Here is a 24,774-nt window from a genome sequence, read left to right on the forward strand (position 1 = left end):
CCTAGAAAAGTTGGCAGAAAATCCGCTTTTTTATCGACAAATTTTGTTCAGCGATGAGGCTCATTTCTGGTTGAATGGCTTCGTAAATAAGCAAAATTGCCGCATTTGGAGTGAAGAGCAACCAGAAGCCGTTCAAGAACTGCCCATGCATCCCGAAAAATGCACTGTTTGGTGTGGTTTGTACGCTGGTGGAATCATTGGACCGTATTTTTTCAAAGATGCTGTTGGACGCAACGTTACGGTGAATGGCGATCGCTATCGTTCGATGCTAACAAACTTTTTGTTGCCAAAAATGGAAGAACTGAACTTGGTTGACATGTGGTTTCAACAAGATGGCGCTACATGCCACACAGCTCGCGATTCTATGGCCATTTTGAGGGAAAACTTCGGAGAACAATTCATCTCAAGAAATGGACCGGTAAGTTGGCCACCAAGATCATGCGATTTGACGCCTTTAGACTATTTTTTGTGGGGCTACGTCAAGTCTAAAGTCTACAGAAATAAGCCAGCAACTATTCCAGCTTTGGAAGACAACATTTCCGAAGAAATTCGGGCTATTCCGGCCGAAATGCTCGAAAAAGTTGCCCAAAATTGGACTTTCCGAATGGACCACCTAAGACGCAGCCGCGGTCAACATTTAAATGAAATTATCTTCAAATTTTATGCGTTTTTTTTTAAAAAAAAGTTATCAAGCTCTTAAAAAATCACCCGTTATATTTTTAAATTGATGGAAAGGTATTGGATAAGAAATGGGAAGCTGGCAAAGGTGAACATTACTCTCGTTGAACACAAAGGGTTACAGAAGAGGTCGAGATATGAAAATTTACGATACCACTATTGTTTAAAACTCCTACACATCTTTAGAGTGCCTCCTACTATAGCCCTACGCCTAAGCTAGATAAGCTTGAGTCCATCAGTACTCTTAGAACCGCGTCGACGCTTCATTATTCTCTTTTTGTTAGCTATAAATATGTGAAACCCTTTGGTAAGTGTTTTATACATCTCGATGTGACGGTATACTTTCTTTATCTTGAATTTCGAAAACAAAACCTGAAGGTTACTATAAAGTCGCAAAGAGTTCGAAAATTTACCATAAAAATTCCCGAATAGCTTTCATTTTTGAGGGTCGAAAAAAAAACTGTGAGAAATACCAGAAAAATAATCGCTCTTTTGCTGAAAATAATAAAAGAATCACGACAATTTTTGTCGTTAAAGTTATCATTTGCACTATCATTATCGGTTCCTTTATCGTTACCGATATTAACATTGTTATCCACATTTCAAAAACGTTTACATCTTTGTGGTTATCGATTCGAATTGGGTTTCCCTTTTATATTTGTGGAAAAAAAATTTACCAAAAAATATTTCAAAAATGACTGCCTCACCCAATTTAAGCCCCCTTTGAAAAAGTATTTTACATTTGTTGCTGTTTCTATTTAGTATAGCCATTTGCTGCTTCATACTCTTGATTTGTGGGCTGGTTGTTTCGACAACCAATCAGCTAACTTTATGGTCAATTAGTTTCCACCTGAAGTTCTCGTATGCACTTGGCAATTGAACTGGAGATAAACACAAGGAGAACTGACTGCACACAAAGCACACACGTAATCACACCAAGCCACACAAGCCTCTGCACTTACCTAAAGATACAATGGGAAGCACCTCGCCAGCCACAAGCATTAAGCCTCAATGTAAACAAAAGCAGTAGCCGTACACGCGTATATGTATGTTGAGATGCACAGCAGTCCCTAACCAAAATGAAAAAAAAATATAGCAACAACATTCATTGCTCAATGCATCTATACATAAACTGTGCTACCTGTGTTTACTTTCCAATCTTTCTGTTGCATCTGTCAGTTGCATAAAAACAAACGCATTTTCACTTCGTTGCGAATCGTAGGTGGATGATACACAGATAAATGGTAACTGTACGATTAAGAAATGTATGAAAATCGGATAGCTGTTTGGTGGGTTGAGGCAGGAGGCATTTTCAGGTGAACAGATTTCTGAAAGTGTTGTAAAGCCTTGTGTGCAATGTGGTAAATGCGTGCAATGTCTGGCGAATGTACTCGAATGTATGTATGTACATTAGGGTGGTCCAAAAATGCATGTGAAAAAGTACAGTCGGAATTTGTATGCTCTCACCCCCTACGACTGTTCTATACCATAAAAAATATATACCCATATTTTTTTTTTTTTTTTAAATCGAAATATCGCTCAAAATTTTCCACGTATTTTATATGGGAAAAAAGAAATTTTCGTAGAAATGGTATGGACTTCTTTAACATCAATATTTTTCGATCGGATCCCTCTGTTTCTCTTCAGGAGACTCCCAATAATAATACTCAATTATTTATTTAAGTATTTTTTCGTAGTAGCTATATTTTATACGTCCGCCAAAACCTTTGGGAAATTCCAGAAAATGTAATGGAAAATCTCTAGCATTAAAAAATGGTTAAATAAACCAATAGGGATTGCTATTGGAGATCTCCTGAAGAGGAACAGAGTTTTCCGATCGAAAAATATTGATGTTGAAGAATTCCGTAGCATTTCTACGAAAATTTGTTTTTCCCCATACAAAATACATGGAAAAGTTTGAGCGCTTTTAGCGACCTCTAAATATTTTTCGATAAAAAAAATAGGGGTACATTTTTTCCGCATAGAATAATCCTAGGGGATGAGAGCATTAAAATTCCGACGTTACTTATTTTTGACCACCCTAATGTACATTTATTAGTGCGTATCAATGCGTATTTTTCTTTTTTACACATAAATATGTACATATATATGTATCTACCTACAAGCATAAGCCTTTGTTTGTATTCACGATTGCTTGTGAATTTTTAATTGCGGTCAATTATTCCATTACATTTCGAACCTTGTAGAAGTTGCTTCAGGGGGAAAATATAAGTTTTAATTGGTATTAGTTTCATGGAACCCAACAAATAACTATGTTGCGCAATTGACAAATTTTAATTAGTGTTGCCGAAAATTAAAATTTGCATGCATCTCTCCACTGCATAGAAGCTTATAGATTCAGAAATAAACTAGAAAATATATTTAATTCACAAAAATGTTTTTGCTTTTTGTGCAAAATATTTGCATATGCATAAATAAAGTTACTTTTAATATCTAAGAAGGCTTGTTAGAAAACTTTTGAATATTTTCCAAGAAAACCAAGAATTGAGGTTTCCTATTAAATTGTGCCTCTTTGGTAAGCAACTTGTATAGGTGGCCTATTTGAAGGGGGCAATCTCTGCTTGGAAGACACTGCAGTTATTCGCCAGCATTTATTTAAAATTGAAAAAAAAAAATCCGAGTAGAACTTCCTTCCGTCTGCTTCGCCAGCGAACTTTCATCCAAACGTGATAAGATTCATCGGAGCTTGGGTGCCACAGTGAATTCAAATTTGCGATAGTATTTACTCGGAGTGCATAACGAATATTGTTCTGATTTGCCTTTAAAAGTTGTTAATTCAAAAATTTTACTCTGGAAGCGGTTAACCTTTTTGTGGACACTAGGGTGATTGACTCGGTTTTTTCAAACTGGGTTTTAACCGTTTTTTTTTTTTAATATTTGTAGGTGATTTTTTTGAAACCCTGAATTTTTGAGTAAGCCGGATTTTTCCAATCGAATAAACCGAATTTTTACGTGGTTCATTTATATGAAAGAATACAAGAACTCTAAAATTCATTTTGTAGAAAATGGTACTACAGAAAATTACGTAAAAATAAAAGAAAACCGAAGGAAAGGCTTTCATAGTGTTTTTGCTTTTTTTTGGTATGTAGCAGCTTTCTAAACTCTGTCTTCATCATTGAATCGACTATGTATGTACATGTTGTCTTCATCCGACGGGTTTTGGGCCGTAGGGAGAGGGATATTAGAGCGGAGCTGATGTGAGTGAGCCTGTGGAGCTAGTGTCGTCGGGACATCTTACTTGAATTGGACTGAACAGTTTAACCTGCCAAAAAATGCAGAACGGAGTTGTGTTAAAGAATCGCGAGTCTCACGAAGCAACTTCAGCTGTTCGTCTGCGATAGATGGCGCTGTTCTCCGATGATGGAATTGACAGGCTGAGAGTTTAAGAATGTGTTAATTGCATCTCGATGAATGGCCTATCCATGGTAGACTACAGATGGTGTATGGATTAAGAAAGAAATTAACTTTTCGGATCACCACATGTTAAAATTCTTGCAACTTATCTGAGCTTTTAACTGCAGTTAAGCTTTTGGTGACAATGGGGTATAAAGCTTATTTACCTATTTGGGCAGCCACATTTCAGTTTTAGCCAGGATTTCAGACTAAAAGTAAGTGTTATTGTGTGGAAAATGTCTAAAATAAAACTAGTTTATATGGGTTTTCTTCATTTGAAAATCGGGACCGCTTTTTTTTAATTATCATTTTGCAAATATCACAAAAAACGGGTTTCGAGGCACGCTAGTGGACACTATGGACTGGCCAGACCATTTCTGGTTTTGAAAAGTACCTGTAACCATTCGACCCCGGCGGCTGCCTAGCAGCTCTGGTGGCAATACGAGCTGTGAGAATAATCACTCAGTAAGCTTCTAGTACCTTTCGGCATGCCGAATAGGGGCAGTAAAACGCTTAGCTAGTGGTATCCAAGAGTCATGGTAAGATGGGTTTAAATTTTATTTGACTCTACTTCCGGCAGATTCAATAAAATAGCAACCTACGGCGGCCAAACATTTTCTATAAAATCAGTTAGCCAATTAGAAAGAAGAACTAAATTTTTTCGAACAAAATCATATGTGTGAAAGTGTGTTAATGTGGCTTATTGTCAGCATAAATTACAGATTTTATAAAAATTTTACAGATTTTACAAATTAAACAGATTTTATACTGCCAAATACATACGTATGTATGTATGTTTGTATGTACAGAAACAAACAACAAATAATATTCATAAAGATAACAATTGCGCACCAATACACATGTAGGACACTAAATAAAATCACACAGCACATGAATTTCAAACAAATCGAAATCAATTGGTTTGTTTTCAAATTCACTCACCTATGCAATTTATTGGCTGCTAAGAGTTTTGTGTGAAAATATTTGGTGTTTATCAAGAGGACAGCAAAAATATAAATTTTATTCACTGTCTAAGAGTCGTGTATTTGATAATGGCTGTGCCATAGGGGTAGTTGGCTGATGGTGTGCTATTCGAGGCCAATTGCGCGGCAAGTCGCAGAAGAAAAATATTTTTTCAACATTCATACAACGTCAAGGTACTATTGAATTCCCTCTTGCATTTGTTTTGGTCTGTCATTGAATAAGGCGCTGTATTAAATAGTACAACCAAATAAGGCAACCAACCACGGCCAAGCAAAACGCTTCCAGGCGCTATTAAGCATTCAAAGCCCAACTACATCTCCCAGAGATTCATTCATGGTTTCTTTCTTACGCTTCGCTATCAGCGCGCTCTGCTGAACACATTTGTGGCGCGCATTCCAAGTGTGTGTTTGCGGAATGTTATTTTCCGAAATTCGACAGCTTAGCAAAATCAACAAATAATGCTTGCATGCAGCTTTCCATTGGACGCGCACGTATACACTTCCACCTGCATGGCATGTTTACAGATTTACGAGTATGAGGTGGGCGCGTTCATAAATATGAGGGATGTGAACTTGAGGCACAGCAAGTAAGCGGAAGAGGCGGTAAAGTACCTTGGCATAGACAGCAAGAACACAGCTCGCAAGATAGATAGCGTCAAAAACAGGAGGTTGGCGGCAGCGACTGCCACTGCCACTGCCGCAGCGCTGTACTCACTGTGCCGGAAATTATTTTTGCCGCTGCACGTACTCAACTGCCACCACACTAGTCTCTTACTTTTTGAAATTATTTTTGCGCTCCGATCGCGTTGGGGGAAGGTCGCACCTCCCACTGTTCTGTGTTTTTTCTTTTTGCTGGAGGCTGGTAAACAACTTTGTTTGGTATTTTTACTAAATTTTTTCTTAGAGTTTAGTGTGATCAAAAGATTTGCAGAGGTTTTCAGAATGAATTGAACGGTGTTTTATACGGGCATTTTTGACAACTTTAGTTACACTTTTCTTGTGGAGAAAAGCTCAGTTTGAGCTGGATGTTTGATCTGCTATTTCGTGGGTTCTCCATTTGCATTTGCTTTTTAATGTAGAAAAACACACTCAAATAATAATAAATTGATAATTTTTTTTACTTATAGGTATTACCTGTTTATAAATGTTGGTTTGTTTTTGCTATTACAAGACCACCAGTGTATACAAATATTTACATTTATATATAACTTTGCATGTAAGTGATGACATGAATATAGGCGTATTTTCCCATTTTATAGAGATCACTGTTCCAGTTAATGATCAACACCTGCCTTTGACGTCATCATTTCGGCAGTACTACTCTTAATTACATACAAATCATAGTGTTTATATGAAAACAGAGACAGATGTGATTGTACTTTTTATATTCAAAATTTCCTCATGAGTGCATCATTGACTACGTCATTCGCAGACACAACGGACAACATTTAAAGTTTACCCAAAATATATTTTTTCAATTTGCTGGGGGGCAATAAATTATACTCATAGTATTTTGTATTTAACTTTAAATTCGTCAGCACATAATTTTACTAGGTCATTTAGTCGGAAGTGAGTTTATGCTATACAATTTTCTCTTTATTTGGGTAGTCAACTCATATCATAGTGCAATAAATTTCAACAAGTTGGAGGTGATGGGAATCGGACCAAATGTTCTCGATTAAGCTGTTCAAATTATGAAAAAATACCAAAGGATCTGAACATTTTGGTTACATTTCTTGTATATACCAATGACAACGAAAAAATTTTTTTCAATTTTCAAATTTCAAATCACCTCAGAACCATTGGCCCACAACTGGAATTTAGTATTTAAAATAGTCCAGGGATTTAATTTTTCAACCGATTTGATTAATTTGCTCTTAAATGAAAGCTAATAAAATTTGGAAGAGAAATATTGAGCCCGATTTTTAATTGGTATTGGTCTAAAAAGAAAGAAAAAAAATTACACAATTCTTAAAATTTCACCAACATTTTCTAACTTCCATTTTTAAAACATTTCTGAGTATGCAGTTTATAACACATGAAATTTTAGTATTTATAACAAAGTGCAAGTTTGAATACATTTGAAAATCGCGAAACCGAAAAAGACTATCAGCACACAATAATTAAAAAAAAAAAAAAAAAAAGCATTTTTTAAAGTCTTCAAATTTGCACCTTACTATACTTAATTTTCGTGTGTTATAAAACTGTATGCTCAGAAATGTTTTACAAATTCATACCGAAACTTCAGAAAATTTTATGAAAATTTGAATAATTTTTTTAAATTTTTTTCTTTGTTTTAAAACTTTTATTAAAGCTGTTTTAGCTATATAATGGACAATATTTTAATCAAACACCAACAAGCAAGTTATAATATGAAAAACATATTTATATAAAAAAAAACAAATATTATCATTTTAACATTGCTGCTATTTTGTTCTATAAAACTAGAAAGTTGCAAATTAGTATGCTAATTTATTGTATTTTCTTGAATTTTACACAAAGTTTAGAAATTTTATTTCTGTGTTTTTTGTTGTAGTATGAACTATATTTTTCTAAACAATTAGCATAAGGAAATTACAATAAAAAACTTTTCGTAAGTTCTCTGCGCCAATACTTTTGTTCGGTTCGTCACTGTGAGTAGCAGCAAACAAAAACCTGAATTATTCGGATTGATCAGGTCATCATTATTTAGTTTTCTAGTTAATCAAATTAATTAGAATCTGATTAATCAAAAAGTAATAAATCGGGAAATTGATCATTTTAATTAATCGCGAACGATTTTCTTATATCAATAAATTAATTCGGCTACTATTAATTAGCACGTTCAATTAATTAATTAATCGCACACACATAATATGCCCATATTTTCTGGATTGTTGGACTGTTTCCAAATGCGGACATTGTTTTTAGTCTGGAGATAATAATGACATAGTTTTATTTCTTCAAAAATGGAAAGATTTTCTAGCCTGTAAGGTATTGTTGATAGAGAACAAAAATATGAAAGAAATGTGACTCACCTTTATCTCGACTCTTGGGCGTTGAAGGTGGGGCGGGTGTTATCGGCGGGGTTTTGCAATCATCACGAAATATCGGCGAACCGGGAACATAGCGATCATTCTGAAATTTAAAGAATAGTTGTAAATTATAAGGATTGATGTTAAGCATAAAATAAATTATAGGAGTAAATTTTAAATAAGTCTTTTCTTAAACCTGCATGATTTTCCTAAACCAAATTTTGCTTTCCATCTTACGCATTTCCTCACTTTCATTCCATCTTAATTACCTTTTAATTGTACATAAATACTTATATATAAATACATATACATGTACATGTCACCTTATCAAACAAATGTTAACCTTGTGATAAGGTATTCTATCTCACTTCGATTAACTTTCGCAAAGGTCTATAAAACTTCGCAAACAGTCAGTGCAACATCGTCGCTTACTCTTTGTGCAATTATCTGGCACATGTTGTCATGTTATTTACCTACACGACTGTCTGATAGGTGATAAAATCACCGTAATAAAAAAACAACACGACTTCAATTATACGCACGCCCTCTTCTCAGCCCTCTTAAAACAACCAAAGTATATGTACATACGTATGTATGAGTGTATAACTTCCAGCAACCCAGAGAAACTATGAACGCCTATGGGCTCAGCGGCAGCACTTCACGATGCTACGATGCTTCGTTCGATGTTGTTGACAGTCATTTTTAGTGTCAGTGACAGTATTGAAACAACGCTCAAAGCGCACAAGCAGTAAGCAGTCGTAACATACAAAAACAAAGACAAATACGAAAGCGAGTACAATTTTTGTAAATGTGAAATTGCCAGGAGGGACTGGTAACACCAACAACAACATTTCCAACAGGAAGTATAGCCGAACGTGGCATAAGTCCCGTAACCAAACTTTCAACATCAAATTTCGCTGCTGGTGAGAAAAAAAAGTAGGGGGTGTGTCACGAGAAGACCGTGCAGCTTGATGGAACGGCTGTCAAAACAAAAGACAACTGCCAAAATGTATTGCAGACCCAGCAGCTGCAATATAATCACTGTATTTTTTCTGATTAACATGCTGTTAGCGTTGCAGAGTACACGTGGTGAGTGTGGCTAATGAGCGTTGGGGTGGGTGGGGAGTATTAACGTTTCTGACGTTTTCTGAAAATATGTATCTCGGTGCGTAATGGCGATTTTCTTTAAATACTCGTAGTCGAAATTACTTATTCTTTTGGTTAATTTTAAAGTCTTAAATGGAAAAACCTCCTTTTTCTCTTCTAACTTCATCAAGGAGATTAACCCCTCTATTCTAAGGGTACATTCACACATAAAGCGGAGCGGATCCGAGCGAAACCGTTCCGAGTGGAGTGAAGCTTGCAAATTGCTGTAGCTAGATAAAAGTGTTTATACAGCAAGCTTTTTCAGAAGCGTTTTGGAGCTGAAAGCGGAGCAGTATTCTGAATTTTCTATTTAATTTTTCAGCTTCACGACGCTGCTGCAAAAAAGATATCAAACTAGTCAAATAAGAACAAAATTGTCTAGATAAAATTTAGCAGATATTTTTGCCGCTTTTCATTGACGGTAAGTTTTGTGGTATATTTGCAGTGTGAACACCTGTAGGTTTGCTTCGCTCCGGCGTTCTTCGCTCGGCACCGCTCGGCTTTTTGTGTGAACGCACCCTTACAGAATCACAGAACGTAGCTCATCAATGTGCCACAAAAATTCGATTTCAAGCGCAGGAAAAATACACAAAAACTTAAAAATTTGTGTTGTAGCGGTATATTTGAACCAGAAGTAAAGTTTGAGGAGCAGTATAAATCACAGCAGTGATAAGCCGAGGTTTGTGACTTTGTTAAAATAAGGTTTGTGACTTTGTTAGAAGGATCAAAGCCTAGGCCTTATCTAAATCAACAGTCGACCAAAACAATTTTTTTTGATTTTTGTGTATTTTATTCTTCCGCATTTATTGATATATCAAAGGCTCCATATCTAAACACATCGTGGCAATACATATCTTATAAGAACACTTTAGGTAAATTGCAAAGTCAGAATTAACATCAGTGTTGTCAAGTATAGCTCAAACAGCCACCGACGTAAAACCGTACGGCACGACGGCTGGCACGAACTTTCTTATGAGATGCTCGAAAACTCACCACCGCATTACGGTGACGTTGCCGTTGCTTCTCTCTCTCTATCAAAAGCAGTGGCTGGTTGAGCTTAAGGCCCAAATAGGCTGTAACATTACAAAGTAGTTTTTGTGAAAATTCCAAAAAAAAAATAAAATTGTTAAAAATAATTTTATTTTCTGCTAAAATTAATAATACTCTCAGTAAGACTTCACATTAGTGTACCGAATCATAGATGGATTTTCCCTTCCTTCCACTTACAGCTAGTAGTTTATAGCCCTTCAAATTAACGATGCCATTGGCCCTCCATAATGCTTTTGTAATCGCAAGCACTTTGCTGTTTGCCTTTTACACCTTGTTTTATTTAGATAACTTTAACATTTCTCTACATAAATACCTTTATAATATTCTTTTGGAAAATATGTATTCCTCTCCGATTTCTTGTGCCCTGCCAATTCCCATGAATTCTCTGTTGGATGCCAAATTAGTTGGCAGCCGAACGATGTAAAAGTATAATTTTGTTACGTTATTTGCGTGAAAAATTAACAAATTTCATAAAAGTTTTGCTACCTCTTCGATTTCAGCTAATTTTCGTTGATTTATTTTGGAGTGAATGAGTGTGTTTTTCATGCGTAGCACACGCGTCACCTCTGACACTCGTTTTACCAGAACGAAAAGTAGAATAGAAATATCATTGGCTATGATATTGCACATAAAAAGCATGAGAATTCTCTAACCACTTTGTAAGAAGAAAATATTTTGGCAAACATACTTAACCACAAGTCAGCAGATTTTCACGCGAATTACTGAATATCGAAAATGATTTCGTAGTATTATCTTCATTTGGATCACAAATACATATGTATATGTATGTACTTATAGTCAATAAATCAAAATAAGCAAACAGAGTGATGTTAGCAAAAGTTCTAAGCGAATAAGTTTGAACGAAAATAAATGGCAGATGGAAATAAAAAGTACTTTAAAACTGAATACCGTGAATTTGCTGTTGTGTTTATGGGGAATTGCAGGCATAAAGGAAATAAAATTCTACTGTTTGCCTAGCGCTCGCTGAGAGTACCAAATGTGCATAATGATGCCCATACACTATCAAGATAATCAAGCTATTACATTTGTAAGTACCGAATCCACAGCTCTTTTCATGTCGACCACCACCGCTGCAAAAGTACATCAGTGATTTCGGTGCCCAGATTTGGGGCTGTTCGTATATCGAACTTTTTGATTTAATTCGATTGGTGAAAGACCCGATTGGACCCAGAATTTTGGTATGCAGTGGTTAGCTAAGGCGGGGATGACCTCAAAAATTTTTAAAATTTCGAAGTGCCCATAGTTAGAAGTCATCGTCCAGCCGGTTACTTTGCCCGCTTTGTCGACGGTCATAATGTTTAGAAACGCACTAAGCTGTCGAGTTGATCGGAGAGGAATAAATATATTGAAAATGATTAAAAACACCACCCTCGTTTTTTCTACGCTTTCTATGCTAATAGTAAACAGCATATGGATAGGGATGCTGTTCAGAATGAAGCTCACACATACTTCTCCTTATCAGAATGCATAAGTAGAATGTCGCCCAGTGAAGGTAAATAGTTGAATGTTTAGAATTTTATATTTCTTTGCGAAAAGATTGCACTCCATTTTAAAAGAGTCGAATCCGATAAAAATAGCAAAAATGTAGTCAACGGTTAATTTTTAGATCGATTACAAAAACAATATCTACAGTCGATGGAAAGAATGATGGTAATATTGACAGGCATAGCAATCACAACTAATATGCATACATATGACGCAATTATGAGTAAAAAAATATCGAAGGGCTTATAATAGGTTTGTTCGTCGAGCAAAAAAATTTGTACGAATTTTTACAAGTTATAATGATTTTTTCCCAAATCGCGTTCGTGCAGACCAAAAAATTATCCATCACTCAAAAACTGAGAGCGCAAAGTGACAGTTCTTCTGAGAGAAGTTACAAAAAGAAAAATTTTAGCCAGCAAGAATTTGCAATCACGAAAAACACATGATTGTGGCACATGGTTGCATTTTTGTCTACGATAATTTGAATAAATAAGTTCGTTAAGTTTGAAAATTTATAAACATGAGCGATTTTTTTATAAAAAAAGGGAGTAAATACTTGTTGGTATAATTTATTTACTTAATTCCAATGATTTGAACTTAACTCGGCTGTGAAAAAATTCTATTCGCAATCGGAATGCAATTGCAACCAGAGTCGATTAAAGAAATCCGACAGCTAGTACGATAAAGAAATTGAAATGTATGTTAAGGAAGGTCAGAACAACTAGAAATGTACATGCATATCCGTTTTTTGTCCATCTGAAAGAATTTTAAAAATTCTATAAAAATTTATTATGTTTGAAATGCAACCGTGGACACCAGCTGGCAGGCAAGCTTGCAAATTCCTGCAAATTTGTGATCAAGCATAAATTTGCAGTTTCTCAATATGAGAGAGAATTTGACAGAATTTTTTCTTACTCTCTGATATTTTGAGTGTTGGATAATTCTGGCTGGATTTTCGACGAACAAACCTAATATTAATCAGTTTAACGAACACTATTCGTTTAAATATGTCGATCAAGTATCTACAGCGATAACAAATATATATAACATGACGAGTTTGTGTTAGAATTTTTCTAATAGAGGACGTAGAAAGTATTAAAAATATCGTTGGTGATACTGCAAAACGATCTACGTAAATTACTACCTTTTAATTGAGATGGTCTGTTACCTGCATTGAAGCAATCTACAAATCGTAACACTCTCATAAACTAATGACAAAAGATTCTCCCTTTGACTGTTGAAGAAGAAAAGCAGTACAGTAGTTTTATGCAGTATTGTTGCAGACGATACGCAAGCGTGAAATGGCCCTTCATAGATATGTAAAGCTAAAAATAGAAATTTTCACACTTTCGTGAAGTCATTTCGCAGCAAAAGCGGCCAAATCAGATGAATAGCGGCGTAATGTATTTTAAGCACAAATCGAAGAAACGCACAAACGAGCATATTTATCGCAGAATTAAAAAAAAATATATATATATATCTGTGTTCATATGGAAAAGTAGCTTATGTCGAAAGGCTGGCTTTAGTATAATGCGGCATTCCCTTTACTCTTTAAACGGCAAGGAATTTTTTGATGAGACTTAATAAGAATATTGACTTGCTAGTATCGGAACTACTTCTTGCACGTTTATTTGCCGAAAGTTCTACAACAGCTCAGCGCCAGTGAGTCATTCGCAATCGTATGCTGCGAATGCCGATTTATACTAAAGCCAGCCTTTCGACATAAGCTACTTTTCCATACGAACACAGATATGTATGTATATAAAATCGTGCACCACAGCCTGTCCATATGGTGTGCATAAACATACAAGTACACTACACAGACATGTATAAAAACCGAGCAAATATAGAGAAAACAAAAACACCAACAATCAGCTAATTCACTTTGGAGTGTTTTTGTAGAAAAGAAATCAACGACTAATGAACGCATTCAATATATGTATGTATGGATGTATGAATGTATAAAGTGAACATTAGACCGTATCACCGTATCACAAAAATAAGTCCGATTCAATTTTGAAGACTTACTGCAGGAGTGTCTCGGGAATCAACATACGGGTCTGCCTAAGGTCCTTTGCTCTGCAACCTTATGTACGATCGTGTTCTAAAACTAAATTAACCGAATAAGTCACTGCACGCTGGTGCACTAAACTATTAGTGCTTTGTTACTAAGTAAAATATGTATATAAAAACGATTTTTTAAACCTTTTTTTTATAACTTTTTGTTGTTTTTTTTTTTTAATTTTGTGGTTAAAGCTTGGAATCCAGCTCTCAAGAAACATCATTATTTCTGTCGCTTGAAAACGCACCTTGATTTTGCTGTAAATTTTCTTGAAGAAAAAATTATGCCAGCATTTTTCTGTTGAGAGCCGCAAACTGATTTAAGAAATTTTGATAAAAGAAAATAAATTTCTTTTCCATTTCTTCTGCGTTATCTTATAGGAATTTTTCGGTTTTCTTGAGAGCTGGAAACAGCCCTTAACCTGCTAAAACAGCTAGTCATTCTGAAATGTTGGAAATTTTGATTGCAAATAAGAAAAAATTTATGCAATTTCCAGTTGGACGAATGGACGACCTAAAGTTAGAACAACCCCGTTCTCCTCCTCCATTTTAGAATGGATAGACGGGTGTTCTAGGACACCCTGTATATATACATACGTAAATGTGTGTGAAGGTGGGCGCGGTTGCATTAGTTCAATTTATGCAAAAAAAAAATATATATATATATAAAATTGGAATCAGTGTGCACTGGGCTTGTATGATGGGCTTGAAACTCGCCGCATATAAAAGCGAGGTCCATACAAAAAGCACGAGAAAAGGCAGAGAAAGAGTTCTCATTAATATCAATTACGTCAATTACCATAAACAGCTGAAACGGCCACGAAATCGTATGGTGCATTTTCAACAGTTATGGCCAACAAAAGATGTATCCGCTCCAACCGTCCAACAATTTATCTGTCCACCGTGAATACATTGGCTGGATACTTCAAGTTCCATACATAGTGGTACGATCTAATGCAGTACATACAAATTTGCTCTTTCATTGCTTTGTTTTTGTCATTGAGGTAGTCTTCGACGCTAGTATTTATTGCTTTAATTTAACGAATAGGTTTAGTATCTTCGTCGTTTTTTTTTTTTGTTTATTTATTTCTGCTCTGCTCTGCTCAATTTAGTATTCATATTGTTTGTTGTTTTTCTACGCGCTGATGTTTCAATTCAATTCAAATGAAAAACACTAAAAACCACTCCAATGAAATGAAGCGAAAATGTGTTGAGACGCGCGCCACAATAAGACAAATCAATTATTTTGTTAATAATTATACAAATTAGATTAGATTATAACTTGAGCAATATTACACACATATCGCATATGATCTTCAAAAGTGACATAGCTCATAATTTGACATTTTTGAAATTTTGCACTAAAAATGTACACAGATATTTTATTAACCGTTCAGCAAAAGCTGGAGCAAATTTTTGTTATAATTTGCTGAAAAAAAACCTAAGATGAAGTCTCCCTTGCCCATATGATTAGTATGCGCTAAGAAATAGTTTTTCGCATTTTCTGACGAACATGTAACATTTTTACACCCTATTCCTTTTTCTTCTAAATCCCGCTATACATATATGCACTTTGTATGTAAGCATGTAATTTTATTGCCTTGCCGTGACGTTGGCGCTCAACCATTCTCTTGGCAAGCTTTATCCTTCTCTCTGTACAGCTGCATTTGTGGTGGCCAGCGTTCATTCATTTGGCCTCAACGGTCACTTTGGTGCTGCTTGCCAACTGCTTTGTTTGTTTGGCTGTTTCGCTTACGCATTGACGTCATTGTTATTACACCATCAGCGGCTAACGAGGCCGCGCGCAACTTGGCAAATGTTTCATGTCGTTTTTCGGTTGGCAGTTGTACGGCGCTTTTTGTTGTTATTCTTGTTGATTCTTTTTTTTTACGTGATGTAGTTGTTGCACTCGCCATGGCTGCCAAGAATCACGTAGATTACCACTTTCTATTAAAACAAAAAAAAAAATAATAATAAAAATAAATTAACGCAAAATTTTTCGTCTCTCTTGATGTACCGCAATATGTCTATTTTTGTGTGCACAAATTTAATTTAAATTTTATTTTGAGTTATTTTGTAGTTAATTTAGAATTATTTAAAATTTAAGCCACTTCGATTGTTCTCCTTTATTTATTTTTATTTTATAGATGCAACATACAATAAATATACATACACACATACATATATGTACATATGCTTGTGTCTCTAAGCGGCGACTAATATTTTGAGAGAAAAGTTATTGTGAAATAATTTCAAAAGTAAAAATATTTATGTACTTATTATTTATGTTTTGTTTTGATCAACATTCAACACATGTGTACATATCTATTTATTAATTTTTTCTCGTAGTTTCTGGCCTACGCTGCTACACCTGCAGTTACTTGGAATCGGATTTAGATAACACTTGCCTTATGGATGCCAATTCTACGCGCGTCACTAATTGTTCGAAGAAGTATTGCACTATAATGCGTCAAGAATCTGTGGTTAGTACTTATAGAAAATATAAAAAATTGTCTTTTTGTGGACCAATCTTAAAAGAAATTACTAGAGTTAAAAAGAGATGTTATATTATTTTCAATATTTTCAAATGAGGCTCGTTGAGAAATTTATTTTTTTAGAAAGATTTCGAAAAATCGTACTTTTGGTTACTCTTCGGGCCGGCCTTATCGGCCATTTTTTTTCATGGGGATATATTTTCATTCGATCTTTGGCTACAAATTTTCATTTAAGAAACCGTCCTACTTCTTCCCTCTTCTCCTGCGGTTTAAAGTCAAAGTGTGAGATGCTTTAAAAGGGATTTCAAGCTCAAAGGTTTAACATCTGGTTATAAAGACAGTCGATGCTGAAATAATTAAAAATCTGTGGGTCTGACCTTTAATTAGGTAAGCATTACGTAACGATCGAATGCTATTTTTCAAAAGTCTGTTGGAAAAAACAGTTTTAAGCCACCTCTCAATACTTTTAAACGAAAGAAGAAGAAGAATTTCTATTATCGGCTAGCTCAAATTAAGAAAATTTCAGCTAAGTTAATAGCCATATCACTGCGTGGTTGATGGTAACAAGGTCGTCAACGAACTGGCTTCAGTAGGCTTTTCGTCGGTATTTGTAGGGCCGGAACCGTTCATGCTCCTCGAGGCTCATAATCAAAGCGCGTATGAAATCGAAGCGTAGAGAAAACTGAGGAGAGGTTGGGGGCCTTAGACAGGCTACACTTTTGGAATATCCTGGTGATAATGACATGTATTGGATTAGCCTATTCCATGGTGGCGGATTGCCGGCGTTGTCTTGAAGAGTGCGACTTTTCTGCATTGGCCAGACTTAGACTGCAATACTTCAGATGAGGGCCCAGGTTCAGAGAAAACTAGTTTTATCGTAAGCCGCTTATTCCATGTTTTTATTAAATTTGAAAGAACTTCAAAAAGAGCTTTCTAGAAAATACCAAAACAATAATACAGGCAGATTCTGCAATTCACTTCCGCATGAAATTCAAAAAAAAAAACTCACCTTTAATCTGACATTCGGGGTTCCTAGTTTCACTTCACGAGTTTTTTTTTCTATTTTATTTCGGATTCCAGACCTGAATATAAAACTCAGAAAGTGAAACACAAACCCCCGAAATTACGAATTCAAACTGAGTTTTGTTGAAATTCACTCGGAAGTGAATTGTAGAACATACCTGATAGTTTTTTTTTGTCAGGTTTGAGTGAGATATCCGAGCGATTTTAAAATTTTAACTCAAAGCAGACTCCTCTTCGCCGAAGTTTTTTCACTTTGCATAATAATTTCTTTGTGGACGTTCGTCGGAATATTTTTTTTTTATGTATGTTACCGCATAACTTTGGACCACGTTGGCGTTTAGTTGGCGCAAACAATGTGTGGGTCGTGAGACCAAATTTCCTAATACATCTACTATGTAGTACAATTCGTCTTTGCCGGTTTGAAGCAACGTGTTTTTTGTCCTACATTTAATTATGCCAACAGTTTTACCAATCTGGATATTGCCAATTAGATTTCCATTTTCATCTCCATAGGAAACAATTCTAATCTGGAACCCTTCTAGTAGCTCTATATTTGCATAGAGAAATTTGTCGAAAAAAAGCAATAAAAATAACGATTTAAGAATAATAAAGAGAAGCGTTAGTTAAACATCCGGCCGAACAATAGAATTAGTGAGAACAAAAAAATGGCTCACGGTGAATTTCAGTTTGTAAATATACAGTTTTTTGAAACATAGAAATACTACATACATATTTACACATGCAAATGTGTATGCAACTCCGACAATTCACTTAAATGTTTGCCTTTGCCAGCAAATTGAGCGGAAGCCGCTACGATGTTACACAAAAATTTTTTCCACGACAAAAGCAGGAAATGAGTGAAAAAGCAAAACGCAACAAAATTTTTATGAAAGCAAAAAAAAGGGACAAAAATTACGAAAGCCACACGCGCTGCAATTTAAAAAGCGTACAGGAAATGAGAGTTGCGTGGATGAAAGAAAAACGTTGAAACATCAAAAATCACTCTACAACAACTTTACCACCTGCATGGAGCAGCATGCAGCTGGAGCTGCCGTCGACAGCGTTAGCGAAAAAATGTACTTCCAGCTAGCAATTATACTTGCCACTCACACCAAGCCGAGGCAAACTGCAGCTACTCAAGCATTTATTAGCCAGCAATACATCAACACACCCTACTCAGCAGATATTGGGGCACTCATAATAGCCCGGTAGTTAGCGAATATTTGCTTAGTAAAAATTTTCCAAATGGGAAAACATCAAAGCAAACTTTTTCAGCATTTGCATGCGCAACGGAGTAGATGAAGTGGTAAAAGTTGGTGGCATATGTGGTGGCAGCTTGACATGTGATGCGTGCGTTTTTGAGGCAGCAATGGGCATGATGTTCTGGAAGGAGTGATTGGAATTTAAAAAGTAATGACTTGGAAGCCTATTTAGTTTTTTTTTAGCGAAAACCTTCAAGCAGCCAAGCTTAACTACTCTAGTTAATACCAAATCCAATTTACCAGCATTTTTAAGTTACCCAACCCAGTGGCCTGATTTAAGCAAATAAGCTGGCCAATAAGCTGCACGGATTTGCACAATTCTTATTTAATACTTTAATAAATAGCCTTTCTTAGATAAATACTCGTTTTGTATGCACGCACATCAGGGTGGTCCGAAAAAACACAGGAAAATCAACTATTTGAATTTTCCTGCATCTGCACCCCAAAATCATAGAAGATTGGAAAAAAAGAAACCAGTACTTTTTTATTTTAAAATGAGCTAATATTTAATGGTGCCGCCGAGGTTTTGAAGTTTTCCACGTATTTTTCATGAGGAAAATACATTTCTTTGTTGAATTACAAAATCGTAAAAAATTTATGTTTTTTTTTTCATTAAAATCAGACAACATTTACCATTTCCGCCCCCTAGTACAGTAGGCGTGGCAGCTTGTCAATCTATGTGATTTTGAACTCTACTTCATTTCGTAGCAAAAATACCACAGATAACAAATTACAGTAAGCTCGGAGCACAATTGGTACTTTTTGCCATATTTTATTAGGGGCGCTTCCAATTCTAAAAAAAAAAAAATTTTCTCTACCCTAATGTACATACTTATGTACTTATGGACATTAGAAACCTTTCAAATGTCTATATGAATGTGTGCGCGTATAAAATATATGCAAAGCTTGTTTGCCTTGATTTGTCGTCAACTTCGGATAATCTTTGCCACACTCCAGCCAGCAAAGCTGATAAAGCTTTATAAGCGCATATTAAAATTGAATTAACTTTTTGTAATGGTGCAACGAAGGATGTGTGGTTGTGGAAATGCGTGGGAAAGATAAAGCAAGAAATTGGAGGGAAGCAATGGGCAAACTAATGCAGAAGATTAAACATCATCCGCCCTTTTAGTGAAATTTTATTTTGACTTTCAATATCCTGTCACTGAAAATGCACTTTGAAAAAAATATTTCAACCGTGATATTGAAATTTATACCACTGCATATTTGCTTTTTTTAAAGAAAAATTCTAAAATAAACCAAGTCTAAGGGGTAGTCATTATAGCTGCTTTTTCGAAGATCACCACATTTCCTGATCAGACTTCTTCTCTAGACTTCAGTAAAAATCTTACCCGCATCAGAGACACGCAAAACCATCATCACTGAGCAAGCACAAAGGTCCGGTGGTATTGACTTACAAAGATGGTTTTGTTTCAAGATCACCATTTCTCGATAACTATTCAGCGCTACTGATTCCGGCAAATGACGTTGTGGTGTGAAACCAGTATAAATCTGATTAGAAAATATTCTGACGAAATTGGGAAAGAGATTAGTACTCCTAGTGAACTAGGCGAAATTATTGTCAACTTCTTCTTTAAAGTAGGCACTTCTGCTTAAAAAAACACTACTGCAGTCTGGAAGCCTTAACTCTACTTTAATGGCAGAAGACCCATACACCAACCCCTCCTCCAAGCTTCCACACATTTGCGGAAGAGTTCATTTCTCCATCGTAGGGTAAATGTCAGAGAATAAGCTTACTGGACTCTTTAGTCCGGGTAATTAGGGTAGTCATAGACCCAAGTAATTAATTTAAGCATTTTATCCCACTACTTACCCTTACTAAGGGCTCGCTTATAGAAAATATAAGAAAACTTATAACTTCCTCACCAAATGTTTTTTCCCACGATAGGTTCTTATTTATATAGGATCAGGTCTAAGAAGTTGATATTCTTAGAAAAATTTTGGCGAACACGGACAGGCCCACCCTGATAGCCAGCCATTAAGTCCCGAAATTTAAGTAACTTTGGACCAAAGCATTTGAGGTGGAAAAAACGTTTACGTTTGCTTGGGGAAAATAAAACAATGGCAACCTAATATGTCTTCGAAAATATTGGAAACATGGATTTGAGTTAGCCTAAAGCGAAAATTTAATATTTCCAGCAAAAACCTCACAAATATATTGGAAAGTTATATACTTACGTACATAAACGCTTATTTTTGAAAATAGGAAATTTGGGGGTTTTACCGCTGAAATGGTTACTTGTATTGGGAAAAATAATTCCTTAAAAATGTGTGATCAAGTCCGACCCGTGTCACAAACATGCCGAAGTTGAGATAAAGAAATATTACTTTTCGTCAATGCTGCCTTTGGCTATACTTCTTATTACACGTTTGTGGCACGGGTTAATCTGAGTCAATTGAATTAATATTTTATGAGATAAATTTTCTCCTTATATGCAACCAATTCAGGGGATAGCACCTAAAAAAAATTTGAAAACAAGTACTATAGTATATTCATAGCATTCTATAAAATTCCAAATATCGCGTAGACAAAACTGGCATTAAAATTCAAAAAATGCTCTAAATCATTAAGAGGAGTAAGAATATTAACATCCACTGATCTAAAAAAAACATAACATAAATTACTTAAGAAAATAAGCGCATTACAACCTTATTAAGTGCTTTAAAAGCAAAACACCACACACATTTGCACTAGTATACGCAGATAACAAACTTTTAACTGCAATCAAGACATCTAAGCTGTGGTATTCTCAGTGTAAACGCGGTTGTGGTTCGAAGTTTATTTTAATATAACATATACACACATATCTAGATATACACACATATCTACACTGGCATGCATACATACATACATACATATGTACATCCAAAAATAAATATCTATATGTATGTACATACACATCCGTACATACATACAGTATCCGTCATATCTATAGCACGCCATTCCAAAGTGATATTGTGTGCCACTTATGTTTATTTATTAATTTTTAAGAATTTTCAATTAAAATACAGTTCTTTCTCTAACAAAACCCATATAAACCCAAGTTTAAAAACTTATAGAAAACTACAAAAAAGTGCAACAAATTTTCACCTAAATTTCAAAATTTTTTCTCGGAAGTGTTTGAATTTTTCTGAATACACAGTTTTATAGCCCAATCAATTTTGGTCTGATAATATGCAAGTTTCAAGTGGCTAAAAGTTACCGCTGATTTTTTAGAATTTTTTTCGCCAAGGACGTTGCGGCTTTCTTCCATATACAAATAAATTGAGTTTATTCATTATATGGAAGCTAATGCGACAAAAAAAATTCTAAAAAATTAACGGTAATTCGTAGCCACTTGAAATTTGCACATTATCAGACTAAAATTGCAGGGGCTAAAAAACTGTGTACTCAAAAAAAATCTATCACTTCCGAGAAAAAAGTTTGAAATTTAGGTGAACATTTTTTAAACTTTTTTGTAGTTTTCTACAAATTGTTGAACTTGGGTATATATGGGGTTTGAGAAAGAACTGTATTTTAATTGAAAATTCGCAAAAATAAACAAATAAACATAAGTTGCACACAATATCACTTCGAAATGGCGTGCTATAGATATGACCGATACTGTAGTTACATACACAGGAATAGTGACTAAACTGTAAGCATGGTATTATGAGCGGCTTTACATAAATATATTTTGTTATTTTATTTGTTTGCTTTCGTACGGTCACTGCGCTTTCCAGCTTTATTATGCTAATTAATGCATTGGCTTATGCGCTCAGCAAAACCGCAGGTATAACAAAGCGTCAGCATGAAATCCGCATAGGTGGTTGCCAGTTGGTCAACTTTAGTGGACATTCCTAATGAGATTGCAGCAGCAAATAAGCAACAACAAATTGAAAACAAATGAAAACCACGAAAATTACGTGTGTCCGTTATTTCCGTATAATACGCTGCTAGGAAATTAGTTATTAAATTGAAGTTGTTGAAGTGCATATAGGGTATAGGGCAAGTGATTAAATTATTTGCTTTCAATGAGTTCTGCTAATTAATTTCAAATACATATGTACATAAATATATTTTCCAAGTTTTTAATGTAATTGTTTTCTCGCTTTTGTTTCTTACCCAGAGTCCCGCTGGAAAAGTGATTTCCTTTATACGCGATTGCTTGGATAAACCTTTGGTGAGTATGTACAAGTTTTAATATGTTGTGGTAATTTATATTTGATTTAGGAATAAATTATAAATTTTTTTTTCATTTTTTTTTTAGTACTTGAATGCCATTAAAAGCGATTCGACTTTCAAAAGCTTCTATCGCAGCTGTACTACAGATCTTTGCAATGACTCAGACGGCATAACAACAGCAACAAATGTCGATCCGAATTTCGGTGCTTCGCAGAATATGATTATTAAAGGCAAACGTCATTAGTACTTATCTATAGTTATATACGATTTTTGAAATATTTACTAAAATAAACAAAATTGCATCAAAGGATAGGCTTTTGGGGTTTTACGGATACTTATACCAGTATATATGCAAAAAGGAGTATACATCATTCCATAAAGAAACCTTACAGATTTTAACAGACCTTGTCTCAAACTGAGAAAAAGTTATTATTGAAACTGACACTGATGATATAGTTGATTTCGTTTCAATGGTACAGTTCCCTGCCAATAATAATACTTTTTGTTACCTACATTTTGGCTAAGTTTTTGGCCGAGCTTCTCCTCCTATTCGTGGTGTAGTACGTCTTACGATTTTACGCGCCCCGAACGGAAAATGGATTTTATGAGAAGGTTTTTCACGGCAGCAATATACTCGAAGGTTTGCCATTGCCTGCCGAGGGACGACCGCTGTTAGAAAAAACTTTTTCATATTTAGATATTACCCGCACCAGGGAGCGAACGCAGGTCCCGTCAACAAATATTTAGTCCTTTTGACTTGACTAAATACTAAATTCTTGCTTTTTGTTCAGTGTAAAAATAGAGAATTTCGAAATTTTCGGGACTATCTCGAGTTTTAGGGACTTATTCTGGATATTCGGGATAATTTCAGAATTTCCGCCACTATTCGGGATTTTCAAGATTTCCGGAACTATTTCGGGATTTTAAATATCTTCAGAATTTGCGAGACTATATCTAATGTTTCGGGGCGATTTTGGGATTTTCGGGACTCCCGGAAATATTTCGGGTTTTGGGATAATTTTTCGATTTTCGGGAATATTTCAGGACTCTCGGGCATATTTCAGGATTTTCGTGACTATTTAGGGATTCTCGAAACTAAATCGACATTTTCGAGCATATTTTGAAATTTTCGGTGCTACTTCGGGTTCGAGATTTTCTGGACATCTGGACCATATCATAATTTTCGGGACCATTTCGGGATTTTGTGAAATAAAATTAATCTCTGATTTGCTTCCCCGAGCTGAGATGAGGTGAGGCAATTTAAGGTGATGTGAGGTGAGTTGAGGTAAGTGGAAGGTAAGGTGTTAATAGCTTAACTTAGGGTATACACCGGACAATACTGTCTTGACAATAGCAATACATGCACACTTTTTCACTAATATATGCATACTTTTCCATTGCAACAATTTTGACAACTAATACGTATATCTTCATTGTCTTGACAGCATTGTCCAATGTAAACGCGCCGCTAGTTTTTCCTAAGTCGTAAAATATTTAGCCCTCTATACTAATACCTTCGCAATTAGGTGAACGTATATAGCAACTCAAAGTAACTGGGAGGCCTTAGATCAAAGTATTTGGCGTCTGATAAATACATTAATTTTGTTTTATCTAGCAGCTTTAAAATACCTAAGCTTTTCAACTAGGGTACACTCTACTAAGTATGGTAATTTCAATACAAAAGTACTTACGAATGCCTATCACTGATATGAATATAGACTACATATATATAAGAATCGATATCCTGTAATGAGTCGAACTTTTGTTTCTCCTGACTGCCTGTTGCACATTGAACGCTCAGACTTTTACTAGCTCAGGTGCATAAGTATACTCCTTTTTTTATTACCCAACACTATCGTTTGATGGTACTTTTATCCGTGAGTGTGCTTTTTCTTTTTATGACCATTCTCTCTACAAAATGCAAGAGTCATAGCAAATCAACAAAGTTGCTGTTATGTT

General features: G+C 35.2%; 2 protein-coding genes across 3 annotated transcripts in view; one reads left to right on the forward strand and one right to left on the reverse strand.

Annotated features, from left to right (window-relative positions):
• Positions 1-8,186, reverse strand: part of LOC108365006 (serine-rich adhesin for platelets-like) — a gene marked incomplete at its 3' end in the record, with an annotated part of 20,317 nt that extends 12,131 nt beyond the window's left edge. The window contains exon 1 of the mRNA XM_017618900.1: positions 8,093-8,186. The remainder of the gene's footprint in view (positions 1-8,092) is intronic.
• Positions 8,187-8,867: 681 nt separating this feature from the next.
• Positions 8,868-23,137, forward strand: LOC108365005 (uncharacterized). 2 transcript variants are annotated; one of them, XM_017618899.1, is made up of 4 exons: positions 8,868-9,178; positions 16,202-16,332; positions 22,760-22,813; positions 22,901-23,137. In XM_017618899.1, the coding sequence occupies exons 1-4, from the start codon at positions 9,061-9,063 to the stop codon at positions 23,057-23,059; spliced, it is 462 nt and encodes a 153-aa protein (XP_017474388.1). In that variant the 5' UTR covers positions 8,868-9,060; the 3' UTR covers positions 23,060-23,137. The 2 variants fall into 2 exon arrangements, with proteins under 2 accessions (XP_017474388.1, XP_017474387.1); XM_017618898.1 differs by having other exon boundaries at positions 8,869-9,178; positions 16,202-16,335.
• Positions 23,138-24,774: the final 1,637 nt, after the last annotated feature.

The sequence above is a fragment of the Rhagoletis zephyria genome, unplaced genomic scaffold (genome assembly GCF_001687245.7).
Source record: "Rhagoletis zephyria isolate East Lansing unplaced genomic scaffold, Rhagoletis_zephyria_1.1 Rzeph_scaffold_01744, whole genome shotgun sequence".
NCBI classification, from domain to species: domain Eukaryota; kingdom Metazoa; phylum Arthropoda; class Insecta; order Diptera; family Tephritidae; genus Rhagoletis; species Rhagoletis zephyria.

Coding starts and splice junctions, on each gene's coding strand:
- LOC108365005 (XM_017618898.1), top strand. CDS start 9,061: ATGGAACGGCTGTCAAAACAAAAGACAACTGCCAAAATGTATTGCAGA. Junction 9,179..16,201: donor AGCGTTGCAGAGTACACGTG/GTGAGTGTGGCT, acceptor TTTTTCTCGTAG/TTTCTGGCCTACGCTGCTAC. Junction 22,814..22,900: donor ATTGCTTGGATAAACCTTTG/GTGAGTATGTAC, acceptor TTTTTTTTTTAG/TACTTGAATGCCATTAAAAG.